Source organism: Mugil cephalus, chromosome 7, assembly GCF_022458985.1.
Source record: "Mugil cephalus isolate CIBA_MC_2020 chromosome 7, CIBA_Mcephalus_1.1, whole genome shotgun sequence".
NCBI lineage: Eukaryota > Metazoa > Chordata > Actinopteri > Mugiliformes > Mugilidae > Mugil > Mugil cephalus.
Window position 1 is genome coordinate 20,907,520 of NC_061776.1, and position 25,705 is coordinate 20,933,224.

Consider the following 25,705-nt stretch of genomic DNA (forward strand, 5'->3'; position numbering starts at 1 on the left):
CTCACACACATGATAGAGAGGGAGAAAGGGCGGGGGATGGTATCAATGCCAGAGAAATGATTCTATAACAACACACACAGGCAGGAAAAAAAAAAGAAAAAAAAAAAGACATATTTCACAGGCGGCCTCGCATGCTAACGCAAATATTGGCACGCACCGCAAGAGTCGCACATGCATCCATATGCACATGTGAAACAAGTGGAGGGGATCAAATTAACAGGCTCAATTAAACATGCACACAAACACAGAGGAGCGGAGTTCTCACACACACACAGTAAACTCGCGCACATATTTCACTCACCAGGGAGCTTGTGTAAGTGGGGTCGGCCGAAGTGTCGTCCAGGAAGCGCGACAGGCCAAAGTCGGAGACCTTGCAGACCAAGTTGCTGTTGACCAGGATATTTCTGGCCGCGAGGTCTCGGTGAACATAGTTCATGTCTGACAGGTACTTCATCCCTGCAGCGATGCCGCGCAGCATCCCGACCAACTGTGTCATCGTGAAGCGGCCGTCGTTCAGCTGGGGAAGGGGAAGGGAGGGCGGTTAGAGAACGTGGGGGGATGCAGAGAACTGAAAACTGAGAAATATGCATTGAAATGTGGAGAAAAAGACAATAGAGAAGAGTATAGGGGACAAGGAGAGCACAAGAGCGAACCAATCCGTCAACGGGGCGGCATAAACATGACATCTGTCATAATGCTTCACGGCTGCTCCTGACAGTCACTGACAGCTGACCTTTTCATGCATGCTCTCCATTTAGCTGATTAATTACAGTCTTTACTATGGCACTAAAGCCATTAAGGCTCAATATTGACTCCATACAAAACAGAAAAAGGGGGCTGCAACCCTGAAATCAAAACCAGACCACAGCAGGTACTTGACTGACAAACTAGTTGCAGGCTGTACACGCCTGTTAACACGAATTCTTTCAGGCGAAAAGCTTGGTTGGCATTTTTTTTTTCTTTCTCTTCCTCGTGAACATTAAAGCACAATCGGCCTGTCAACTAAATTACAGTGGCATGTTGCTCAAAGCTCATTTTCCCCATTTGAAAGCCCTTGATTTGTAGAAAACTGCCCTTTTGTGTTAACATCTGAGAGGCATGAAACAAATCTTAGATGAGGGCTTTCAGGGTTTAATTTAAAATTCTCCACATTTGCGAAGCGTGCCTCAAACTCGAGATGGTAATAAATCAGCACTCCGACCTGCGAGGGCCCACGCACCCTGATGTGTGAGAGCCGAAACTAATCAATGGAATGTCAATATACAATTAAAAAAAAGACATTCACGAAACGACGCCGACGAGAGTTTTTCTCTCGTGATCAGAATATGCGATGCAAGTGGAATCTGTGGGAATAAGACAATCTACGGCTTGATCAATTCCTTCTTCATAATGGGAACTGGAAAAAAAACAACAAAAAAACAAAATAAAACACAAGATGTGACATGAAAAAGCCGTAAACATTCTGCTTTGTAGTCTGCGCACTCCAGTGAGGTCTGACAGCTAAACAAGTCAGCATGGATGGATGGATGTATAAACAGGCGTGATTCATTTCAGGCCTCGAAAGCCTTGGTGTGAACGGCATGTGTGTTATTTCCGTGTTTCTGTCCAGCTGTAGCATGTGCATACGTCGTGTGTGTGTGTGTGTGTGTGTGTGTGTGTGCTAGTGTGTGTGTGTGTGTGTGTGTGTGTGTGTGTGTGTGTGTGTGTGTGTGTGTGTGTGCGTGTTCATGTCTCCGGGGAGCTGAAGTTTTCACGTGGGTGACACACTCGGACAGTTTGTGCATGCGAGTTAACTCTATAGTTCCCTCGTTAGAGCAGAACTCCGAGTTCCTCTGAGTCACAGCCGGTGTGACGCTGGCGGGAGAGCGGGGGTGAGGAGAGCTCAGGCCAGGCACCGCTTTTCCGTTGTTTGTAGGACAGCTGGCCAAGAGGAGTGGGTGAGGAAGAATAAAAAGGCCGGACCATCAGATGTGGAGCTACGACCGATGATTATTTTTATTACCAGTGAAAAATGTGAAAAAAATTATAATTTTAGAAAGATTATTTCCACGTAGAGAGAAAAAAAAAAGAAGAAAATGCCATATGTTTGCAACGTAGTGCGTGTCTTTGATAATTAATGGCATATGCCAAGAGAACGGAAAAAGGAAATTTGAAGGTGGCTTTTTTCGAGTTGCAAGTCCTTAATCAGTTATTTAAGAAAATAAACAACAAATTAACTGAATGTTAAAATAACCATTTATCCACCATTCAGTTTGTCCAAGCAACAAACACATAAAATTCTAAATGAATAATAATAAATCCTGACGTTTTAGACGCTGGTAGCACCAAAAGCAGCTTTGCTTGATGAATAACTTAAATAATGAACTGACTGTCGACATTTTTATTTGACTTAATTATCCAGCCATTCTAATTCCTCTTTTGGTACCGGCCAGAGTTAAGTATTAAATTCTGTATTCACACTCAACTCCACGGAAAGACAACATTTAACATTTAATAACATGATATAAATATCAGTTACAGGTTACTAATTGTTGAGTGGAAAAAATGCCCAGGGATAACTAAAAAAAAAAAAAAAAAAATCAAACCAGATCCACATGCAGATGGTTGATTTAAGATCTTACTGAAAGGTTAGCATTCATCCAAGATAAATGATTTATACGGTTATCAAAGAGGCTCATTCATTATATGTAGGGCTATTGCTTTTCAATGAACCCTTGATCAGTGTAAAAAAATGTTAAAATGTGAATTAGAATTTCTTCAACTTCACTATCTATCTATACATAAATACATACATACATATATTTTTCTTTCATATGAACAATTCAGCAACCTAAAAAGATGAAAAAACAGGTCAAATTGTGCAGTCATTTTTAGATACTATACTTAAACACTGTTCTCGTGTGGATGCATATGTTTTGACTATTTTTTTTTTTTTTTTATCACTGGACCCAAGCTTTCTGAGCTGCTCCCCTCCATCAGGACCCAATGCCTCAGCCACAAGAACAGTTTCTTCCCATCGGCAGCTGAACTTATAAAATACTTTTTTATGTTGCGTTTTTCAACAGAGACAAAATGTGAAGAGTGAAAGGGACGTACACCTAAGCTGGACTCGATCCAGAGAAGTTTTGGTCACGGAGAGTCAAAAACTAACAGGCATCAGCGCAATCTGGTCGATGTCGGAGCCCTTCACAGCTGAAACCGCCGCCCAACGCTTCTGTTGGCCAACACGCCGCTACAAACACCCGCAGCACAGCACTGATTCATCTCCAGCATTAAGTAACCTCATTCAACCCAACAGCTGTGGCGAGTAGACGTCTTTGCCGTGCAGCCGTGCAGGAAAACACATTTTATTGAATGTAAATGACAGGTAATAGCCCCCACGCAGTTCGAAGCGTACCTCGCGACACCTCGTTCCTCATCCTGGCTTTGTTCAGCCTTTTGTGTAGGTGGTGCGGACTGAACCTAAAACTCTGATCGGTAATGTATTCTGTGTTGTACAAAGACTCTCTAATACGCTGAAGCAAACCCATCCAAAGGTCTGCGTGTGACAGTTCTCCACCAGGAGTTTGTGCAGTGGAAAAACCTGTCAGCATCAGTCAGTCACGTCAAGCAGAGACACTGTGCCTGTCTCCAGGCGTCATATTGCACATTTAATCTCTATCACTTGGCAAGTGAGCGCCTCGGGGTGTTTTACGCAGAGTAAAACATTCTGATAACCCAAAGGTATTGTGAACGACTGTCTGTGTGTGTGCTCCTCTCATCTCTGATACAAACAGAAAGTAATCCTCCCTGCCAGAGGTTGTTGCGGCACGCTCCTCCCGCCAAGCTTACCCTGAGGAAGGAATCAAGCGCTCCGTTCTCCATGAACTCTGTGATGATGAGGACGGGGCAGCTCCGCGTGAGGACGCCCTCCAGACGGATCACGTTGGGGTGGTCGAACTGACCCATGATGGAGGCCTCGGCGAGGAAGTCCCGCCTCTGGCGCTCGGTGTAGCCGGCCTTCAGCGTCTTTATCGCCACCACCATCTCCCTGCGGCCGGCCTGCTTGAGACGTCCGCGGCACACCTCGCCGAACTCGCCTGGAGTGTGAGAACAAGGAGGTGGGCGGAGGGGGTGGGTGATCGAGGGAGGGAATTTTGTGCACAGGAAAGAAGAGGGGGGATGGGGAGGAAGAGGGTGTTGGGGAAAGTGCAGGGAGAGGGAGTGTTACTGGTCGGACTCGGGAGTGATTTGAAAGAGTCGAGGGTCGGCTTCAACTGCGGGAGAGAACCAGAAGAGAGGAGTGGAGAGGACGGAGGGCGGGGTCAGGGGTCAAAGATGTTCGGGAGAGAGGGTGTGGCCAGTATTGATCGAGTGTGCAACCTGGGAGCGGTGCAGGGAGACAGAGGACGGGCGAGGTACTTAGGGGTTCTGCATTGGGGGCCTGAACACAAATGTTTGCAGGGGAAAGAAAGAGAAAGAAAGGACAGGGAGGAAAGTTGAACGAGCAGGATCAGACTGTCATCTGAGGTAAGTTAGGACACAACATGCTGCCGGAGAGAGAGAGAGAAAAAAAAACACGCAGACTAAAGGGGAAAGAGCTACAGAGATTTTCACTTCCACCCCTCCACCCACGCTGACGCACACTCCTAATCCTAAACCTTTTTCTCCCAGAGAGGCCTCTCTCACAGAGCTGACTCCAGGGCCTGATGGCACACTCCTGTTCCAATAAATGATTAATAAACTCGAATTATTCTCTGTCGTCTCGGACAAAAACAGCAGCCATGTTTACCTGCACCGATGACCTCCTCTATTTTCACGCAGGAGATGTCTATCTCTTTGGCGAACTCGTGGATGGCGTCGTTGGGGTCCTCGTAGGTGAAGGGGTCGATGTACACTTTGACCCCTGGAGAAACTGAGAGGAAAAATAGAAATCTAAAGCATCTGTGGTGACGTGACTATGAGCAATGTGACTGAAATCCTTATTCCATAATAAATTATGCAATGCCTGGTCATTGCCACCGGCTCTTAAAGACTGTGATCACCTGAAGATAGTCCGGTACTTTAGTTTCTGCAAAACGCCTGCAAAAATGTATCTTGTGCGTGTGTTAGCGTGCTAACATGCTGAACTAAGAAACATTAGCATGCTGACATTAGCGTTTATCTCAAATCCCCACTGCACCTAAGTGGAGCCTCACAGAGCTGCTAGCATTGCTGTAGGCTCTTAGACTTGTTCTAATATTGATACTGCATACATCAAGTTGATGTTTTGTCAACTGGTCTCTGGCCTGTTCGCGTGCACTCTGTATAGATAAAACACAAACAATTTGCTCATATGGTTGGTTCTTTTTCAAATTATTACGGACATTTTAATTGACAACACAACGTCCAGGGAGGGCAGGAAATGTGTACAGAGCAATTATATAATTTGTGCCTTGGCACGCAGAGCATGTGATTCACAAAATCAGCTTTATACTTTAATATAACACACTGGCCCCTGTAATTAAATTTGAGCCTTGATATAAAATAACGTTGAATCATTTGAAGCAAGACAAAAAGGTGGATATTGTGCAGGTCAAACACTGAGAGGATTTCGCCTGGCATAAATCTAATAGGTAAAAACACATTTCAGCTGACGGCTTCTCCTATTCCAACATTAAAACATGTCCCCGCTACACACGCACAATATCTGCTTTATATCTCAGCGGGTCCGCTCGGTTGAACTTCCTCTAACAAACAAGGAAATGTTCTCCTGACTCAAACAGGTGATTGGATAATTGATTGAATCAGTCAGTTAAATGCACTGGCATGACCAAAGAGCACAGAGCTCCCGATGCCGAACACATGAACATACTGTATTGCTGCAGCTTCTCGGTGTACTCCAGCTCCGACCCGCTATGCTGCTTCCTGTAAACAAGCGGCACAAAACAAAGTCACATTCACATCATCAGCCTTGGCTCTTTCCAGGTACAGCGAATCAAACTGATAACTGAGTCCATCATCGGATATACCCGCAGAAAGAGACTCACAGAGCAGCTCTGTTTTTTCTCTTTCAGTAGCCAGATCAGATGAAAGCATATACCCTTTGAGAGCATGTAAAAATTTAATGAGCGTCTTTGTTCGTAGTCTAACTAACAAAATGAAACATGTAGTTCAGTCTGTCAGTAATAAAGACCAACCACTTACTTAAGGCAGACAACAGCGATAACCACCAAGGCAACAATGACCACCAGACCCGCGGACGCCGAGCCGATGATGAGAGGCAGCTGGTCCTGCACTGACTTCTGAGGGTCACCTGGACCGCATAACGCACACAGACACAAATGAATAAATAACAGCTGAGAGATTAAAGGGTGGCTTGTCCTGCATGTGTAATGGCTACCAATTAAGGCGGCCATAAAAACTATTAAGCTCGACCCCTCATTATGAACAGTGCAGCAGCAGATCATCAAGAACAGACTGTGAAGCGGAGCAGATTTTTTTCTTTCCCCTTACTGTGAAGGCTGGTGCTGAAGTCCATGGGGTTGCTGTAGCGTCCGTATCCTGCGACAGTGCGAGCCCTGACCTGCACCACGTAAGGCGTGGCGGCCCTCAGCCCTTCCACCTTGGCCGAGCTGTGCTGCGATGTCACCGTGTGTAACATGGCCTGGCCCTGCAGGAAAACAACAGGTCATTAAAACAGCAGCAAGATGATTTTCAAATAGCGGGTAGCCACGTCCTAGTCATTCATTACAATTATAAAGCAATGCAACTTTTCAAAGGGGGAAAAAATAAATAAAAATAAATAAATCTCCCTTTAACAACATGAATTCATGATTTATGGATAATGTGTTCTGTCTGTAGCTTGTACTTTGATGCATGTTACAATGTTGCATTAGTCTCGATACAGTTTGTTTGCACAGTGCAACGGAGAAAAACTCCCTCACAACAATACCGGCTTCAAACTGTTTTGTGATAGCTTAAAATTTTGCGTGAGTGCGACACGGATCAACAGAACGTTCAGAGCCCCACTCTGGATACGTGCGTGTCTTAGATCAGGGTTCTTCGACGTTTTTCAGAACAAGGACCCTTAAACTGATGGAGAGACTAAGTAGGGACCCCCTACCTACCTACTATATGTGTTCTATATTAAACTTGGTGCTGATTGAAAGATAATCTCTTCTGCTTCCATTTATACCTTTGCTAAAATATGTTGGATTCATGCTAATGTATAAAGAAACTTAAATAATTTGTGGAGGAAAAAAAAAAAACCTATATAAAAATGTCTAATCAACCAAAGATTTTGCAACCCCTGCAGTACCTCCACGGACCCCGCCCCTGTTAAAGACCTATGACTTAGATTATACAGCAATACAGCATGTTTGCTTAAAGAAAAGAAAAAACAAACAAATGCAGCTGAATTCTAAGTACTTGTACTTGGACACTTGGAGCCGTGTTCACAAAACGCATTACAAAGTGGTGACATTGGTTTATGTTGCCCAAACACAACTGCTAGGCAACTGTCCGCATTTAAACGACACCTAGGCTAACAAATTAGCACGCTAACGACAAGGATGCCAAGGTGGGAAACGCAAAGGCACAATGAAAAGATGAGGCTGTGGTATATCACAGTTATGAACAAAAACTTCATAGGCCTAAATCACGATAAATATTAACTTAATTAAGCTTGGCACATACAGAAACTTTAATGTCAACGGCCTCAAACATTTCTGAAAACTACTACTGGAAAAGGCTGTGAAACCCATAAGAGGGGGACATTCTTCATCTGATATAAACAGAAGCATACGCTGGCTAAAGTAGCTAATGCTGGCTTACTTGACATATTTAGCTTTATTCCTAACACCAGGATTAGGACTCTACTGTTACCGGGCTGTTGATATAATCCATTTTAGTACATACATATATATGTATATATATATATATATGTATATATATATATATATACATATATATGTATATATATATATATATATACACACATACATATATATATATACATTTAGTAAAGTCGCGGTCAGTATGCATATCAACATTAGCACTACATGGAAACGATTAACCACAGCCTCATTTACAAGTCGTCCTACTGTGTACATGAATGGACTAAAAACTACCATTTGTGTCACAAATGCTGAGATGGAGGTTTAAACGATGGACGGATGATGTTGCCGGGGCATAGTCGTGGAATTCTCCCTGAAAGGCTTAGAAAGGCTATGTGTGCCTATAAAGCCATCCAACTCTTGGATCTGTAATTAAAGCTGGTTTCAGTAGAGCCGAGGAAGACCTTTATATCCTGTCAATGCAGTGCTTCAAAGGTTAGAAAATGGCCGCATTTTTATACTTTCATAGCGCGTTTGATCAATACCAATGACACAGAATGTGCATCGCTGGTTGCCGAATGTGACCAGCTAATTCTCTCCAGCAATTTAAATCAGCATCCATCATCGAGCTTCTCTCTCTCTTTGGGTCTGTAAAGGTAGAGGGGAGTACTGAGGCCGCACTGTGACCTACATAGACCAAAAAGCCAGAGCTTACCCTCTCGTGGTATTTAATCTCATAGTCCAGGATGACTCCGTTGGGTTTCTCGGGGGGCAGCCACGACAAGCTGAGAGTGTCTGAGGTGGAGCGCATCAGATGGACAGTGGGTACCGCTGAAGGTGCTGGAGGAGGACATCAGAGAGGACACACATTATTACACTGCTGCTGGAAACTTACTTTGCAAGTCAGGGGGTTACTCAAGTTGGTGAGATTTTCTCTTTTGAAGTCAGGAACTATCCCAGGCAAGATAATAATTATTCAAAATTCTCCAAGCTGAACGGTTTAAGAAAAGCGGTGCATGATTCACCTTCAGTGTTCTGCAGTTTATTGATTTGTGAGGCCTGAAAGTGACTCAATTGTCGTGGGTCCATAAACTGCAGTAAGGTGGATTAAGTGCAGGTTAACTGGGAGAGTAATTACAGTCTGTGAGAAGAGCAGTTTTGGTTGATGATGACGCTGCGAATATTAAGTGGAGATGTTGAAAGGTGACATTGTCAGTGATGTAACATAAGACACCAGGTTGACAGCGTGCTGAATGCTGACGATTGGAAATATAAAGTACGCTTTACACTTCATCTGCCTTTCCTGTGCTTTCGCACGGAAAAGCAGCACTCCAGCATAGAGTGTGTCCATCTGTCACTCTCAATGAGCTTATCCAAACAATGTTTACTCTTGGTGTTGGTTCTGCTCTGGATGCTGAAAACTCATTAAGATACTCATTGACATTGACTGAAGTAGGGCCCACTAACCAGCCTGTTTCATGGTGATGTTAAGTGGTATTGATCGGAGCTGCTCTATGAATTAACTTGTGGACACTTCCGATGCCACTGACAGATCCTTCACTAACCGGCTTGGTTGGTGGTGATGTTGACAGTGGAGTAGCTCGGCGAGACGGGGTTCTTCCCAGAAACCCCGTTGACGGCCTGCACCTCGAAGCTGTAGCGGGTGTGGGCCTGCAGGTTCCTCACCACCACCTTCTTCTGGCGCAGCCCCAGCCTGCGCGGGGCGATGTCCACGTTGTCGTCACAGCGCGTGCACGGGCTCCTGTCTCGCAGGCATTTCTTGCAAACCACGTTGTAGACGAGGTCGCTCCGCCCGCCGGTGTCCTCGGGCTCGTCCCACTCCAAGGACAGCGAGGTCTCGTTCACGCTGGAGATGACGTTGCGAGGTGCTGAGGGGATCGCTGCGCAAACACAGACACGCGTAGGTGTTTTACGAAGGTGGGCAGGCAGAGCATAAAAACACACAAGTAGGGATTTAGTCATCCTCCCTATGCATTGCTCACATTATCCTCCACAATGGTGAAAGAACTGTTGCTTTTATCTGGAAGACGGAAGCAAGAGGTGGTATTTTCTGTACAAAAAAAGTGTAATCACAAGTTCTTTCATAAAAATAAATGTGTTCAAATGGTTGACATGACCCAAACAAACCGTAGGACGCCGAAGAGCATAACCCTTTACATCTGCGCAGTCCATTCCTATGCATAGCCACTCCTGGAACTTGGCTAATCTACTCTTGAGAGAAATTCGTGTTCCTGAGTGAGTATAACCCAAGGCCACCATGTTTCAATAAGCAGTGCAGCGTTTTGAGTGAAGAGTGTTTGAAACCTGGATAAAGTATGATAAGCGCAGAGGGAGGCAACAAAGATTGGTTCAGCAAACGCGCCTTTCATCCCATTACGGCGAAAGAAGAGGAGGGCTCTGCCTCTAAGCTTCCAGCAGAAGAACGTCTAACCTGTCTCACAGCAGGGACAAAGAGAGAGAGGAAGGAAGGGGAAAGCTCCCTCGCTATCAGCCCTAGACAACTAAACTGCCTGTCCCTGGAGTTCAGCTCCTCGTCCGCCTTTTCCCCAAGCTTGGTTTCACTCGCCCTGTCCTTTCTAATTAGGCAGACACAGTTCAGAGTGGAGGTTCCTTCTAATTGGACACCCATCTAAAACACACGCTGAGCCCAAGCTGCCGGCCATTGAGCCTCTCTTGTGCAACACACAGCTTCCAACACAAAGCGCAGGCTGCCTGGCACGGGCTCTGACAGACCGCAGGGACAGAGCTGTCAGGCCTGTGTGTTTGTGTGTGTTTGTGTGTGTTTGCGTGTTTAGGCGAAGGTGGCGCTTGTGTCCCTGCCCGCCTGTCTGCGCACGCTGGTCAGTGTCAGATTGCACAGTGTTCCTGTGACGAGGATCTGGGGCGGACAGTTGCGGGCCGTGTGTGTGTCATTTAACGCGGTGAAAGGCCCCTGGGGCTTGACTTTACGCGGTCAAGGCAGCACATGTCGCTCCCCATCAGCACGACTGCTGGGACCCGTGTAGTACAAGCACCGATGCTGCGGTCAGCACCAGACCACATTAGTCAACAAGAAACGCACAATTTCCATTCGAAACACTGACATGCTGCTGTGGATTTGTCATTTTAAAGTCAAACTGAAATTTGAGCTGGGTTAAGCTTCGTGGCTCTAGAGGGGGTGCTGTGTTTGACTGACATGTGAGAGCAAGAGCTGTCAATTTATTTGATGGACTACCGACTGGAGCTAGTAACTGAGAATCCAACAAATGTAGCTATGAGCATTTTTCAACTAGCCAACATAGTATTGGTCATTTGCCATTCCTTTTAAAAAATTAAACCTTTAATTGGACTCATCAGAGGAACCATTCCCACTAGATACTACTTTTGGTTAATGATATTCCAACTACATTGATAGCCTGGTGCACATCGAAGCATTTGGATTTGATTATGAAGCACACCGTTGGGCAATCAAACAACCAGACCACCAACTAAAAAATAAATCCAACTGCATGGGCTCAGATGACGCACTGTACGTGACTACGTTGCCGTCACTCTTCTGTCCATCACTGCATGGAGACCAAATGATCTGATTGGCCTGAATGATCATTGCCAGGGCACAATCAGTCCCCAACGGACCAACCCCAGATCAACTTTGGGCTGGCAAGTAGGGCTGGCTACAGTGGCTACAGTGCTCAGATGTCGTCTCAGTCCTCTCAGTTGAAGGAAAATTGCTCGCCTGCCACATGAACCGAAGGTTTTCTAGCCTATGGTTACTTCCATGTTGATAAAAGGCCTCGCTTGTTAATGAAGTTTAGGCGTCTCTTTTTAAGTCGGAGGGAATTTTTCTGTTGCTCTACTGTGAGCGACACTAGGACAAACTGACGAGGTCGAGTGGATGCTTGGTAAACATGTCTCCTAACACGAGTTCCTAAGCTCTTTTGCACAGCAGACCTGTTAAATACTGACAATATTCTTGCAGATTGGTCAATAGCGGCTCAAAATTGACAGTGACTTCCCCGCTTGTGGTTAGGTAAGATATAGCACAGAAACATTTCAGTTTAATTACAAACAGCCTATGGTGTTACTTGTTTCTCATGGGGTTTTTGCCGTATCCTACTGTTAGCACATGGATTGGGAGAAAAAGCTGTGCCAACTGGGTTCTGTCCTCAGCCTAGTGGCTGCAAACCACTGTTTATCCCAGATGAGGTAAGTTAGCGTTAGTCGTTTCTCATGGGTCCAAATGTGGTGAAGGCAATCCCACAACCAGAGCACATATGTTACCCCATGTTCTGAATCAGTCATGCAGTGTTCAGACAGAACTTGCTTAATGCTAAAAACATCTGCCCTGACTTTTAACTGCCTGCGTGTACACTGAAACGGAGGTGATATAACAAGTTATTTCTAGCACTTGTTTAAACATACACGATCACTGGCACTGAACCACTGACAGGCGAAGTGAATAACAATGACCATCTTGTGAGAATTCAGTGCTTTGCTGGGAAACTTTTGGATCTGGCTTTTATATGGGTGTTATTTAGCCACCCACCTAGACCAGACCAGACACCCCCACCCCATAGCAATGACATCCCTTGATGGCAGCAGCCTGACACAGACAAACACACAAAATAGTTTAAGATCAACGCAAAAAAAATATTAAGAACAGCACAAGGTGTTGACCTGGCCTCCACAATAGATCCCAAACTGGTCAAGATCCCCACTAACAACATCCTGTTACCAGACACCACAGGACACCCTCAGAGGACCCATGTCCATTCTCTGATTAAATCACAACTGTTTTGGAGGCACAAGGGAGACGTAAATAACATTAGGTCATAATGGTATATGGCTTCATTGCTCAGATGAAATGACAATATTGTCTGAACAACCAAAAACATGTGTATCCACTGTGTACAATGCACAATTTTAATCATATAAGTCAAAACAAGCATGGAGGGTGAGAGTAAATGCAGATTTATAAATTATTTTACAGAAAGCAGAAAGTACAAGAACTCACAATTTACTGCATATGACCAGAGGCCTTTCTAACTTTTTAGAAGCATCTCAGGAAGAGAAATGATGTACTTCTTTTTTTTTTTTATCTGTGCAGTGGAGGATGACTTACTGGTGCATGCAGAGTCAGGGGGGTCGCTGTCAGAGCGGTAGAAACCATTCTGGCAAGGACAAATACTGGCTCCTCCAGCACTGGTGCGACTGTTGGACGGGCAGGGGGCGCAGGATCCCTCTCCGAACTTGGATTTGAAGGTCCCGGGGAAGCAAGCTGGATGCGTGGGAGAGACAGTATAAAGGACTATGAGAACAACACCAACAAAAAAAGAAAAGGGAAGTCAAAACAAAAAAAAAAAAATTGCTGCGCTGTCACTTATCTAAAAGACCAGCGGCTGTCAGATCTGTCACTGTGCTATACCTGTGAAGTACCCGCAGAGCTCAATATTTATGGAGAAAATGCTGGTACGTGCGTGAGAAATGGCAAACACTTAAGCGAAAGGGCTTATCTATACATTTGCATCTGCTCTTTCATTTTCACACTCTCGACTAGGTGACATTAATGTCCTTAAAAAGAGAGTCGAGATGACAGCGAAGTTTCATGTTGGAGAGGAGGAAAAGGAGGATGACGATGAAGACAGACTGCTGACAGCAGATCGCTGTTGTCAGACAAACAGGAACGGAGAACGCTTCTGAGGAAAGGGATACACCCTAAACCCATCAATCAGTGTCTTTTCAGTCCTCAGTTTTCCAAACCGCACTGCTGAATACAAACAAGTCCTCCATATGCATGCAGAACAGCCCCATAATAAGCCAATAAATCAATTCATGTGAAGGAACATCAGGCTGGACGTAAATTAGCTGAGCTGAGTTATTAAAAAAGTATACAAAGTACTGTAATCTCAGAGGATGTGTCCGAGCAATTCATCTGAATTCCAAAGTGTCACGCTGAAGGTTGGCTGATATCGAGTCTTAAGGATAAACCAGCATAAGCCTAGACTAAAGAAGGATTCAGATAAAGGGGATTAGCAGCAAAGGGTCTGGATATATCAGCCTCCAGAGCCCCCGCCTTACTGTTTGCCACATTCCTAGCTGGTGGTGTAAAAGTGGGCTCTCTGGCAAACATCTGTCCTGTCAGCGTGAGGGCTCATAAAAGCCAGTCAGCAAGATAGGGAGAGAAACAGAGCGCGCGTGTGATTAACTAGTTAGGCTAAGTGGTGTTTCGGTTTGAACTAAGTTCCACCCTAATTCCCAACAACGACTCTACTAATGGCCCCGCGATGGCACCGCGTGGAATAAAAAGCCAAAGAAGATAAGATGAAAATGCACCTTTTTTTGTTTTTTTTTTCTTTCATAATTCACACAGACATTTGGTCTCTGCACTCTCTGGTCTGATTCATTCCTCTACGGATACACACTGCATCATCATTTTCTTTTATTTGTTTGCTTTATTTGCTCCTTTTCGAGAGGCTGCAGAATCACCCCATCGTCCTCAATCCATTAACCTCTCTGGACGCCACCAGGATTTTTTTATTTTTTTTGTTTTAATGCACTAATACCCCCCCCCCCCTTTCCTGCCTATTGTCTCTTCCTCTTTTCTCCTCACCCTCTTTCTCTCCATCCCATGCGGCGCTTGGCTGCAAGCAGGCGGGAGACACGGAGGTAAGAAATGAAATGTCTGAGTGATTAATGTTAGCGTGGCACTGTTGGCTCACGTTGGTCTGAATGGTGTTAATGAGTGTGGCCGCCTGTAGATTAACTAACGGGAGGCCGCGGAGGAAATTACACTTCCTCATCGCGGCCGCTGGCTGAAGCCCTGGAGAGCTTTTTATCAGGCGTTGGCGGCAGGCTTTTAACCTTGAGCAGCCAAATGGCAACGAATGAGCTCTCGGCCGCATGTTAGACACCATTCCTCACACCCAGGTGAGAAGAGCCTTCGCTTGTCTGTCTTTGACATCCTGCAGCTTCCAGCCTCCCTTTCATCCCTCTTAGTTCAGCCACTGTTTCTGTCCCATCTTTGGCAATTCACACCGTTTAACTCACACTATCTCTCCTTCTCTGTTAACATCTCTCTCTTCCCAGGACTTCATCGTCCCATTCTATTATCTGCATTTCCCTAGCACAAATCTATTGGCTCTCTGTTTTGTGCCTTGCCGCTATCTTTCTCCCCCTCCTGTCCTGCTTGCACAATATTTGTATGCGGCTCCTCTCTGCAACACCTCATTAATTCATACTCTCCTCCACCCTCCTTCACCCCCTTTCAGGAGCCACACAATAAATGCAGAGAAGAGGGCACAGACTGAGGTGACTTGCACTGAGCATATAAAGGAGCTTTGGTTAAATAAAAGTCTAAATGTCTGTTAAATACACATACCCTGGCACTGAGTGCTGTCTGCTGAAGGTTCAAAGCCGGCGACGCAGGTGCAGGAGCCCACGGGAACCATCCACTCGCCGTCCCCGTTGCAGTACAGCTTCAAGGGGACGGAAACCTCCATGGCGTTGGTCACGCAGGCCCCCGGGGCGATCACCAAGGAGGTGGCCTCCGCCCCCGTGGCGGTCTCGGGGAAGACGGCGAAGTTGGCGATGGTGGTGGAGCACTTTTTGAAGAAGACCCTGACTGAGATGAGAGACATGCAGGCCCCCAGGTCCTGGAAGGCCAGGTAGAAGCCCGCCTTGGAGAGGGGGCCAAAGCTGCGCACTTTGGTGTTGATCCTGCCGGCCTCCAGCAGAGAGAAGCTCTCGTCCGGGGCTATAGTGTCCACCTTCACGTAGGGGTTCTCCCTCCACAGTGGGCTGGTGTCTGTAGCGGTGTCCCCCTCCGATTCATAGTAAAACAGATTAAAGGTCTCTTTGCAGGAGCCGGGGATGTTGGGGATGCTGGCGCAGTCACGCACAGAGAACTTGAGCTCCACGTAGACACGCAGCACACCCTTGCGAGGGATAAAGTCCGTCCTCAGCCAGTTGTTCTGGTTGGGCTGTCGGACATTGCACACTTGGTAGGTTCTGATTGGGCTCATGGAGTCGTCATAGCCGCTAACCTCCTCCCACTGTGGAAACAACAGGGACACGCTGTGATGGAGGAGTGATAACAACAGGGAAGCCGGCTGAAACTAATGACTCTAAGCAGTATGGAGGACTAATGAAGACAATGCAGACAAGAGGAGATAGGTTTAAGAGTAAAATTAGACTAATTCTAATTGATGATCTAATGTTGCTTCCTAATGAGAAAACTGTTCTATTTCTCAATCAGCAACAACAGAGCTACAGCAGAAACGCACTCATTTAACATGCTGTTAATTAATATCAACTAATGTTGAAGGCACTGCATCACAATGCAAACTGTTCAAGCAGAGAGGACGTGCAAAAACAGCAAAATGACGCCTTGTGATTACAGACACACATCACATTGAGGGCTTTAACACACATCCCCACAGCGTGTTGCGTGCATATGGGGCCTGCGAGGAATCATTTGCAGCTAAAACGCCTCTAATTGCATAAATCATTCAGAAAATTACAATCATTATCGACTATTAATAGAAGACGTTTTCCCATTAAAACACATTTCACGCGTTGACTGTTCCTGGTGCTGGCCGGAGGTTTCCAAAAGCGGGGGCATTTTTTTTTGCAGCTAAGATGGTCACAAATGTGGGGCTTCATCAGAGTCGCTAGCTATTAAACACACCGCACAAACGACTATAGGAAACGGTGATTAGATCTATGGCTGCTGCAATCGAAGCGGTGTCTAGAGGAAACGTGGTAACTTATAAATTTGATATCGGTAAAAGATATGAGAGAAACAAACTATACATTATACAATGGTAACATTCCCAGTATGTCTATGATGCAAACAGTGAGTTATTTATTAAGATTGCCATCTATGTGCAATGCTTTCAGAATGATTGCACCATCGAAGCACTTCAGGTTGCACAGGCACTACTATATATCCCCTCATGCCCACACATGCAGCTGAGATTTGCATCTGCAGTGGTTTACATACCTGCTGAGGATTTAAGGAATCGCATGACAGGGACATGACTTCTGTCTTTGTGCGAGTCCAAACAAATACAGCTTCATATGTTATTAATAATGGTGTCTGTGTCCGGTAACTAACTGGAAGCTATGACGAATGGCTTCACCGGTCAATAAATTTAGTCCATTAGGAAATAACCTTGTGAGAAGTCAATCTTTTTTGATTTTTCTTCCAAATTCCTGTTGGACCGAATGCTTCGTTTCCATAACGAATGAGCTCCCCAGGAATTGATTATTTCAACTGGAGGAAAATAATGCATAACTCATCTCACGTCTCCGAAAGCTCCCGTGCAATTTATTCCCAAACGATGAGACCACGAGTCGGCATTAGGCGTCGTAAATCACCGGCAACACGTTGATGCACTACCTGACAAATATGATAATTGCCGGCCCCTCCAACGTATGGACTTGTCAGCCGCGAGGAGAGGGGCTGCCTAGCCAGTCCTGACATATGACTTCATGGATGCTGGGACATTCAGAGCCGGCCCTCGTAGGGGAAAAAAAAAAAAAAGAAGAAGAAGGAGCCGGGGCCCTGCCGAAGATCGTTTCCATGGCAACCCACCATTTCCATTGACTGACTTTGCGCTCACGTAGCGAAGACAAATTACACTGGCCGTGTGTGGGGGAGGTCTGTCAGGCTGTTAGCCCTGGGGTCAAATTCATGTTGTTTTATTTTCTCACAATTCCTACAGGGGGGGTATCAACTGAAAACCTTAATTTCTGCCGGTAATGCGCTCTTGGGCCCACATTATAAAAGACACAGACACATGCTTTCAATTATCAGCCTCTCTATCCTGGGGAGACATGCAAGGTAAAGCCTACCTAATAGTCCTTCCACGCTGTGGGGATTTGCCCCATGTTTCCGCTGCTCATTTGTATGTTTAAAGGATAATATGCACAGATTGGACGTCGAGCTTTTAGCGCGGCCTAAAGAGTGAAACCTTCAATTCATTCCACACAACGATGCCACACAGAGTGGTTCTCATTTGCTGTATAGTAACAAAGAAAGCAAACACACACTGCAAAAACAAAGATATAAAACAGTAGGAGGTGTGCTGTTCAAGGCAGACTGGGCTCTATTAACAAGCAAATGGAACAAATGCTGTTAAGGAATGAAAAAAAGAAAATGAAAAAAAAAAAAATCTAAACACATGCACAGACTTACTCACCCCACTCTCCGGGAATGTGGTCCAAGCCAGCTCTGTGGTTGCCCACCGACTGTCCATAAGGGTTTCTGCAAATTAAGAGTAGGAGGAAGGTTCACAAGCTGGAATTAAACAGTGTGAGGAAGAAAAAACAAATTGTTGCAGAGCAATAAGGACCACACACACAAGTTCTTCAGGCTCCACAAAGGATGCAGGTAAAACTTACTCTGCCTGTCTTTCATAACCTCCACCCACACTCACTCAGTTTTTGAAAGCACTGACAATCACGGCATCTCTGTGATGCTGCCTAATTAAGGCCTCCTCTGTGTGTGTGTGTGCGTGTGTGTGTGTGTGTGTGTGTGTGTGTGTGTGTGTCTGGCACTCACAGATGCACTTCCTTCAATTTTAATTTGTGCAACTCTTAACAAAGCATCCTCAAAGATGCCTTAAGAGGGAAATATTCCATTAACTAGAACCAGTTCGGAGGGGTCACATAACAGAGAGGAAATTTAATATATCGCTTTTTGAAGAAGGGGAGGAGGAGGTGTGATTTTATATGCAAAAAAAAAAAAAAAACATCAAACGCCTCTCAGCTGGGATTTGTCAAATTAAAAGGTGATCTGAGCAGATGTTTTCTTCGCGCCGGCTGTTTACGACTTAGCGCGGAGGTGAGAGCTGTGCGGACAATCAAGGGGGCGAGGCAGAGAATAAACAGGGGGATCAATGAGCGCTGTTGTCAGGCTGTCAATCAGACGTCACCTGGACGGAGGTCCGGCGAGGAGGAGTTCATTACACCCGACCAATCCCTCTGAGGATCTCGGCATCCAGCCGCAGCCACACCGGCTCCCATTGTTCCCTTGTTGTTGGCACATAATTACTGAAACAATTACACTTTCTTCACGGTGGTTCAATGACATGATGCCTGCTGTGCACCATTTGCTCACAAGTTGTTGATAACGCTGCTAAAGGAGGGTGTGAGAGGGGGGGAAAAAAACAAATAGCGTGTCCTGTGTGGGAACAAGAGCGGCGCTCTCCCCGAGATAACTCTCTTTTTGGTGGCCGTCTGAAAGACGCCGTCACAGTACAGTGTGTCCTTGGCTTTTGTGTGTCAATAATAGAAGTTGTTTGACTGAGTGAATGGATCGCTCGTCCATCTGTAGCTGCCTAGTTACAGATATGAGCTGTGTTTACAGTGTGTGCCGCGTGCTCATTACAGCGACCACAATGGCCCTTCTTCTTCTCCTTCTTAGAGGAGATAATGGACAGAGATCTTCATGATAGTTACTCGACCACCAGACTACATGACCCTCCTGCGCCGTTCAACAATACGCCATGGAGGGTACCAGAGCATTGTCATTCCAACTGCAAAGGCTGCAAAGTGTCACGGATAATTCAAGAACTAAACATATTTATCTCTCCTTGTGTGGTCATGCTCACATTTTGCAGCGCACAAAACCAGAAGCAAGTAATCCGATTTCCCGAATCTTGGTTCCTACGCAGTTTTGCTTGGATGATAACCTGGAATTTAATGTGATAATATGTGTGAAGATAATTCCAGCTCCGCCAGATCAGGACCCACGTCGGTCAGTTGGTGAGGTAAAAAATCGGCACAATAATAATAGAATCTAGAAGGTTGTGGATGGTTAAGTGCGCGTTTAAAATGAGCGGGTCGGGAAATGTGGAACGAATGGAACCTTTTTCAGCCTTAACTGGTTTCTGGGAGATAGGAACTTGACAATAAAGCTCCATACAATAACCCTTTTTATGCTGCGTTTTCAAGTTTTTAAGAGCATCACTTGAGACCGTGATCTATGGCCTTTGTAGAGAAATTCTTATCTTGCTCCACAGGGAGGTTTAAGATCCACCTCTCTGTGTCTCGCTTCAGCATGGCGCAATCCTGCGGTGCTTGAGCCCTGTTTCTACAGATCCAGCATGATCAGCCTGCTGCCCATTCATGCCTGCATGGTGTGTGTGGACACACGCACAATCTACTTGACACATACACCTATCAGTCATAACATTATGACCACCTTCCTAATATTGTGTAGGCCTCCCTTGTGCCTCTAGAACAGTTGTGACTCATCAGGGTGTCCTGTGGTGTCTGATTACAGGATGTTGTGAGTGGGTTCCTTTGAGTCCAATGGGTTGAGGGGAGGGGCCTCTGTAGATCTTCACACAGATACTTGATCAGTTTGGGATCTAGTGAATTTGGAGGCCAGGTCAAACTCGTGTTTTTTTTATTTGTTCCTACACAGTTTCTTGTGTGTGTGTCTGTGTCAGGCTGCATCCTGCTGGGAGTATCATTACTACGTGGTTGGGAGTGCCAGAACTGGGAGTACATCCCAGCAGAACATTGTATTGTTACAAGACGGTCAGCGGTTTTAATGTTTTGCCTGATTGGTGTGGCCTGTGGCCAGTTAGCTTGGCATACTGCTGGAAACACAGTGGAAAAAGCCAAAAAGGTTAACCCAAGCTAAAGCATGACTCATACTGATTTAATGGACGGTGTATTGTGACAGGTAGAGCTCATTATTTGTGGGCCTACTTCTGTGACTCAACCACTGTGAAATGGGGCATCATTGAGCATTTTCTGATCACATAAAGTGACCTACCTACTCCTCTCTTACTGTACAGAAAGCAGGGCTTTTAAAATGTGGCCAGTTAAAGTTGCAGAATTGAAAGGGAGGAACGCGTGGCGGCTTCCATTGTTGTTGACAATTTAAATCTAATTTACCTCTGCATGACATCTGATAAGTAATATTTATACGGTAAGTAAATGTACGCTCACATTTGGAGGCATTTATTAACCCAAGCTAATAACTTCTCCAGCCCAAATAGTCCACGTTTCTGAAGGTTGTTTTACTGATTAGCGCGACTTGAGCCAGGGAGGAGGAACTAATCAGTGCAATCAGCGGCTGTTGTCTGTGCTTGGCTACACTCGGCCCTCAGCGGCGCGCACAGCTGAGTGGATGCTCCCGGACTGCGCGCCACTGATCCATGGATCCAGTCAGTCCCCGGAGTGCCTGATCCGGTGCGTCGCCTCCGCCCCTAACACTCTTTTCTCATGCTGCCCGGAGGCAACAGACGCAGAATCACTCGGCCTTGGCCTAACCACGCTTCCACTACACAGACTTCTTCACCTCACACAATGCGCACACCAAGTGGGCAGCGGGTTGACCATCCCGGATCTGTAAAAGCCGGATTCAGGTCCCTGCGCGTGAGCAGGACTGCACCCCTAGCATCGGTGGAGGCTATTTCTCCACAAAAGGTCACGCATCATAGTCTGTTGCTCGAAAACACTAAAAACGTAGCATAAAATAAGGTTATTGTTTGGTGCGTTATCGCCAACTCGCAAACTCCCAGAAACCAGTTAAGGCTGAAAAAGATCCCATTTGTTCCACAGTTCTCTCCCCCCTTTCCTGTAAAATTTACAGTGCCTCTGAGATCGCCTGGCTGCTATAACTTAAATCCAGATCCCATAAAACTACAGCAGCACTGGAGCCATTTTGCCCCTGGGGTAAAAAAAAAAAAAAAAAGTTAAAAGAAAAAAAACAAAACAATGCAGCAGTGGGAACTTAAGAGCATCACCACCCGTGGCATTTGCCCCTTTTTTATATTCTTGATCGCCTGCTGGAGCCAAAATGCCACACAACTCTGCATTCTGGGTGCGCTCGTGGGAGCTCACACATGCTAATGTTTTATTCACTTTGTGAGAGCGGGTGCATCATGAAAGAGAGGCCTCCCCTCTTGTACTACACTGACACTCGCTGCCAACAAGCAAACGCATGAAATATTAAGAGACAAACATCACCATCATCATCATCGTCACCATCACCATCATCATCAGTGATCGCAGGGTGATCAAATAAACGCGAGGCTATAAATAGGCACAGGAGAACTTGGAGCACTTCTCTCTGTGTGATGGCAGCGGTAACAGCTGAGTGTGATGCTCAGTTTGACGAGCAGTTTTCCCAGCTCAAGTCAAGCTGACCTAATTCCATCTCACCCCGGGGCTCCTTACATCTGTTTTCACAGGTCAGCAAATAATTATCCCCGTTGATGCGCGGATGTAAAGGAGGCACGGAGACGTGGATTTGACGCGCTGGATACACCGCAGCTTATTTATATTCACCGAAATCACATACATACTGTACATCCGGCAGCCCGGATTGCAAAATGCTTTCTGAGCGCTCATCCATCTAGTTTACGAGCTTCTTAAACTAAGAGTACAGTAAACGCTGACTGTAAATGAGAGCATTACAACATAAAAACGTCACCGTTGCTGAGGCTTTTACTGCAGTCTGTTGCTGCGAACCGGAGATAAGTCATCGGCGCAGATTTTTCGCAAATAGGCGCACCAACTTCCAAGTTGCGCACCATCCATGCGCAAAGCCTTGCCAAAAAACAAAACAAATAAATAAATAAATAAATCTCAGATTCAAACCATGTGTTGAAATCCAAAGGATGAGCAGCTAAATAGGGGGACGTGCAACTCCCTCATTTAAACCCATGCCATGATCTGCCCTTCATGTTTATCCTCAGAGGACAAACATTAGTTAACCCCTGAGCTTTGAGTAAGAGTTAGCGGTCGGGGATGGGGGAACCGGGCTGATCATCCCGGCGTGAGAACCCACTGGGACTCGGAGCTGCTGCTGCCGCTGCATTGATTTACTTTGCTGACACCAGAATTGATGAGGGATCAGGCTGGCCACGGTCCAGGAGAGGCAGATTGGACAGGGAGGAGGAAGGAGGGAGGCAGAGAAATGTAGCTACAGCTCAGAGAGGAGCCATTGGGTTGGTAGCAGTGTGGCGGGCGAGGGTGGGCTTCTCCCCCCGGAGCAACACTCCCTTGTCGGTGGAGGGAACTCGACGAGGGAGGGGTGGGCTGCAGCATACTTGTTAAACCATTGACCTTTAATTCACACTTGTCGCCTAATATGTTTCACATGTGCGTCCCTGCGGTGCGTCACGGACATTGATCCGCTCCGCGTTTAAAAATCCACTGACTGGTGGCTGAACCCGGAGGCGCGATTAAAACCCTGACATGCATCATACCAGGAGTCAGTGCATTTCTGTTGTATGGTGACAGCGGAGGGGACGCCTCTCCCCTCCTGGCGTGGAGTGGATCTAACCTCTCCGGTGCCGTGGGGAGGGAAGGTGGGGCAGGTGGGGCAGGTGGGCACCCTCTCTCGGTTTGTGGGTGTGACAACAAGGACAATAGCAACAGGGCAGTCCCTTCAGCCGCAATGGAAACACTGGGATGTCATCACACACACCTAACGCACCGCACGCAGGGACTGGGGCGTGCTGATGCATGTGTACACGGGTTATAATCAGGGAGCACACTGATACACAATAGTCCATTTAGCAACCCGCCTTATATTAACAGCCTTTAATTAAGGGGAACATGAATAGAGTCTTGTTTACAGATTTCTCCCGTGAAGGCAGCATATATTAGAGATCAGGCTGGCGGGATGGACTGAGACTAATATAATATCAATTGTTAGAAAAAAAATAATGAAAAATATTCACTCCACCTATTCCTGGTTTACATTACGTGTCTGTGTTGTTTTTCTTCTCTGTGACAGTGTCGTGTTTTATTGCCACACTCTAATGCATCCAAACAGTCCATTGTTCAACCGCGGGAGACAAAAGTAGCGACAGAAATATCAAACGACATACCTTCTACAGCCAGGACCACGGGGACGACGAGGCTGCACACCCACAGCAAGTAATCCATTGTCATAAAACAGGCTCCTGCAACATGAATAAAGGTGTGCAGACTGGACCCCCTCCGGTGGATGGATGGATGGATGGACGGATGGATGCACGGATGGAGACTCAAACACGGAGCACCGCAGCCGAGCTTTTTGTTCCTCTCCCAATTCTCATGCCTTCAGCTGTGGGGAGGGCTCTCACCGCCCCGTCCAAAATGAATCCTAACAATAACACAGAGCGCTTCTGGATTTTTAATATGTATAGATGTATATTATTTTTTTGCATTCAGTCAGATCCCCCTCTTTTATTCCTCTGGAGTTGGTAACGGCAATGCTACGGGAGCGCCCTTTCTCAGTCTCATTCTCTTTATCTGACTTTACCGACACCGAGCTTCTGTCCAGGGGAGCATCCTCTCATGAGCTGCTGCCCCGCGGGCTTAGATGATGGGAACCCGGGTTCGAAGCCCTCTCTGCCCGCAGAGCAATCTGTGAAGTCCACTCTGGCCAACTCCGCGTAGCTGTTGCTCCTCTGCGAGAGATGTGCGTCGGAATGGCAACACTGGGACAGAGAGAGACACAGAGGGGGCTGGGGGCTCGGGCAGCGTCAAGCCAGACTCCATTAGCAGCGAGCGTCCGGCCAAGAATGTCAAAGTAAGAGCATGTAACAACAATAAGACCACACTTAACACCACTACGATTGTTTGTAAATGCGCGCTTTAACATGTTGGTATGTAATCATTTCATTTATTTTAAAAGCACGTCTGTGATGGCAGTCTGACATTTCGTTGAATTATGCACACAATGACAATAAAGACTTTTATTTCCTTCTTTCCACTACTACTACTATTACCATTGCTATACAGTATTATCATTATAGATAGGATAGGAACTATCCGTGCTTCTGCTACAGTGGTACATTTTCCTTACATTACTTTTATATTGAATAAATAGTAAATAGTATAATGTTCATATACATATACGTTTTGCTTAGTTGTTTTTTTGTATAATTATCAATCTTTTTACCTATTCGTCCGTATGTCGTTTCAGTGCTGATAAAGATGAATGAATCTGTAGTTTAATTTCCATCTCCTTGTTTAATTTCCACAGCAGTTGAATATTAACTAAGCGACCATTCAAAGGTGAGTCACCCTAGGTGGAAAACAGCAGCACGTGAGGTCGACTGAAGATGACCTCATGCCCACCAGTGACGTCATGCCAGATGTGTTTTTTTTAAACAATTTTTGTAACGTGTAAAAATATACTTACAAAGTTACATGGACAAAAAATTATACACAACTTAAGTTATATATGTTAAAGTAAAATGAAAAAGACTAAATAAATAAATAAGTTCAAAGTATGAAATAGTATTGTCAGAGTGTATGAGCAGTATGAGCACATTTCTAAAACAGGTGAATGATTGTGTCAGTATGAGGGACAGAAAATGTACAATTTATAATCTCCAAATCCAAATTTGATTAAAAAATAAAATAAAATAAAATAAAATAAAAATAATCTGACAGGTCATGCCAGCTGTTTTTCTCACCGTGTAAATGACATCACTCACTGAGGTGGGTGACCTCTGTATAGACTGCATCATCACTGCCATTTCAAACTTAAATAACGCCAAGAATGCGCGACTTTTGTTTTTAGTTTTATTTTGAAGTCAAAACATCCACACTTCCGACTTTCTCTGAGACGTTTCTGTTTGATATGACGGTTTAAACCTGGTGGGGGGAAGAGGAGGAGAGGAGAGGGGAGCGGAGGAGGAGGAGGAGGAGGAGGAGGAAGCTTGTTGGTTTGCCAGCAGACTGAACTGACCACTAGCCTCCTCCCCTGCTTGTCCGTGCGGGCTGCAGGTAACACCGGCCCGGCCGCTGCGCTTTCCGCCGATAAGCGCCGATCGATCGTGGCATTAAATGGACTGCGGTGGCATCGGCGGAGAGCGTCGATACGAGCTTTGATGATAATGGATACACAGCGCCTCTCGCGGGTTATTGAGTGGCCTTTGAGGCTG

General features: G+C 45.8%; 1 protein-coding gene across 1 annotated transcript in view; it reads right to left on the reverse strand.

The window, feature by feature from the left end:
• Positions 1 to 24,320, reverse strand: part of ephb3a (eph receptor B3a) — a 32,217-nt gene extending 7,897 nt beyond the window's left edge. Inside the window, exons 1-12 of the mRNA XM_047590182.1 lie at positions 23,657 to 24,320; positions 17,999 to 18,063; positions 15,175 to 15,847; positions 12,919 to 13,074; positions 9,362 to 9,697; positions 8,512 to 8,636; positions 6,475 to 6,631; positions 6,166 to 6,274; positions 5,834 to 5,886; positions 4,772 to 4,894; positions 3,832 to 4,079; positions 302 to 517 (exon numbers count right to left, since the gene is read on the reverse strand). Coding sequence (XP_047446138.1) covers positions 302 to 517; positions 3,832 to 4,079; positions 4,772 to 4,894; positions 5,834 to 5,886; positions 6,166 to 6,274; positions 6,475 to 6,631; positions 8,512 to 8,636; positions 9,362 to 9,697; positions 12,919 to 13,074; positions 15,175 to 15,847; positions 17,999 to 18,063; positions 23,657 to 23,720 — 2,325 coding nt within the window. The 5' untranslated portion in view covers positions 23,721 to 24,320. The remainder of the gene's footprint in view (positions 1 to 301; positions 518 to 3,831; positions 4,080 to 4,771; positions 4,895 to 5,833; positions 5,887 to 6,165; positions 6,275 to 6,474; positions 6,632 to 8,511; positions 8,637 to 9,361; positions 9,698 to 12,918; positions 13,075 to 15,174; positions 15,848 to 17,998; positions 18,064 to 23,656) is intronic.
• Between the last annotated feature and the right edge of the window lie 1,385 nt (positions 24,321 to 25,705).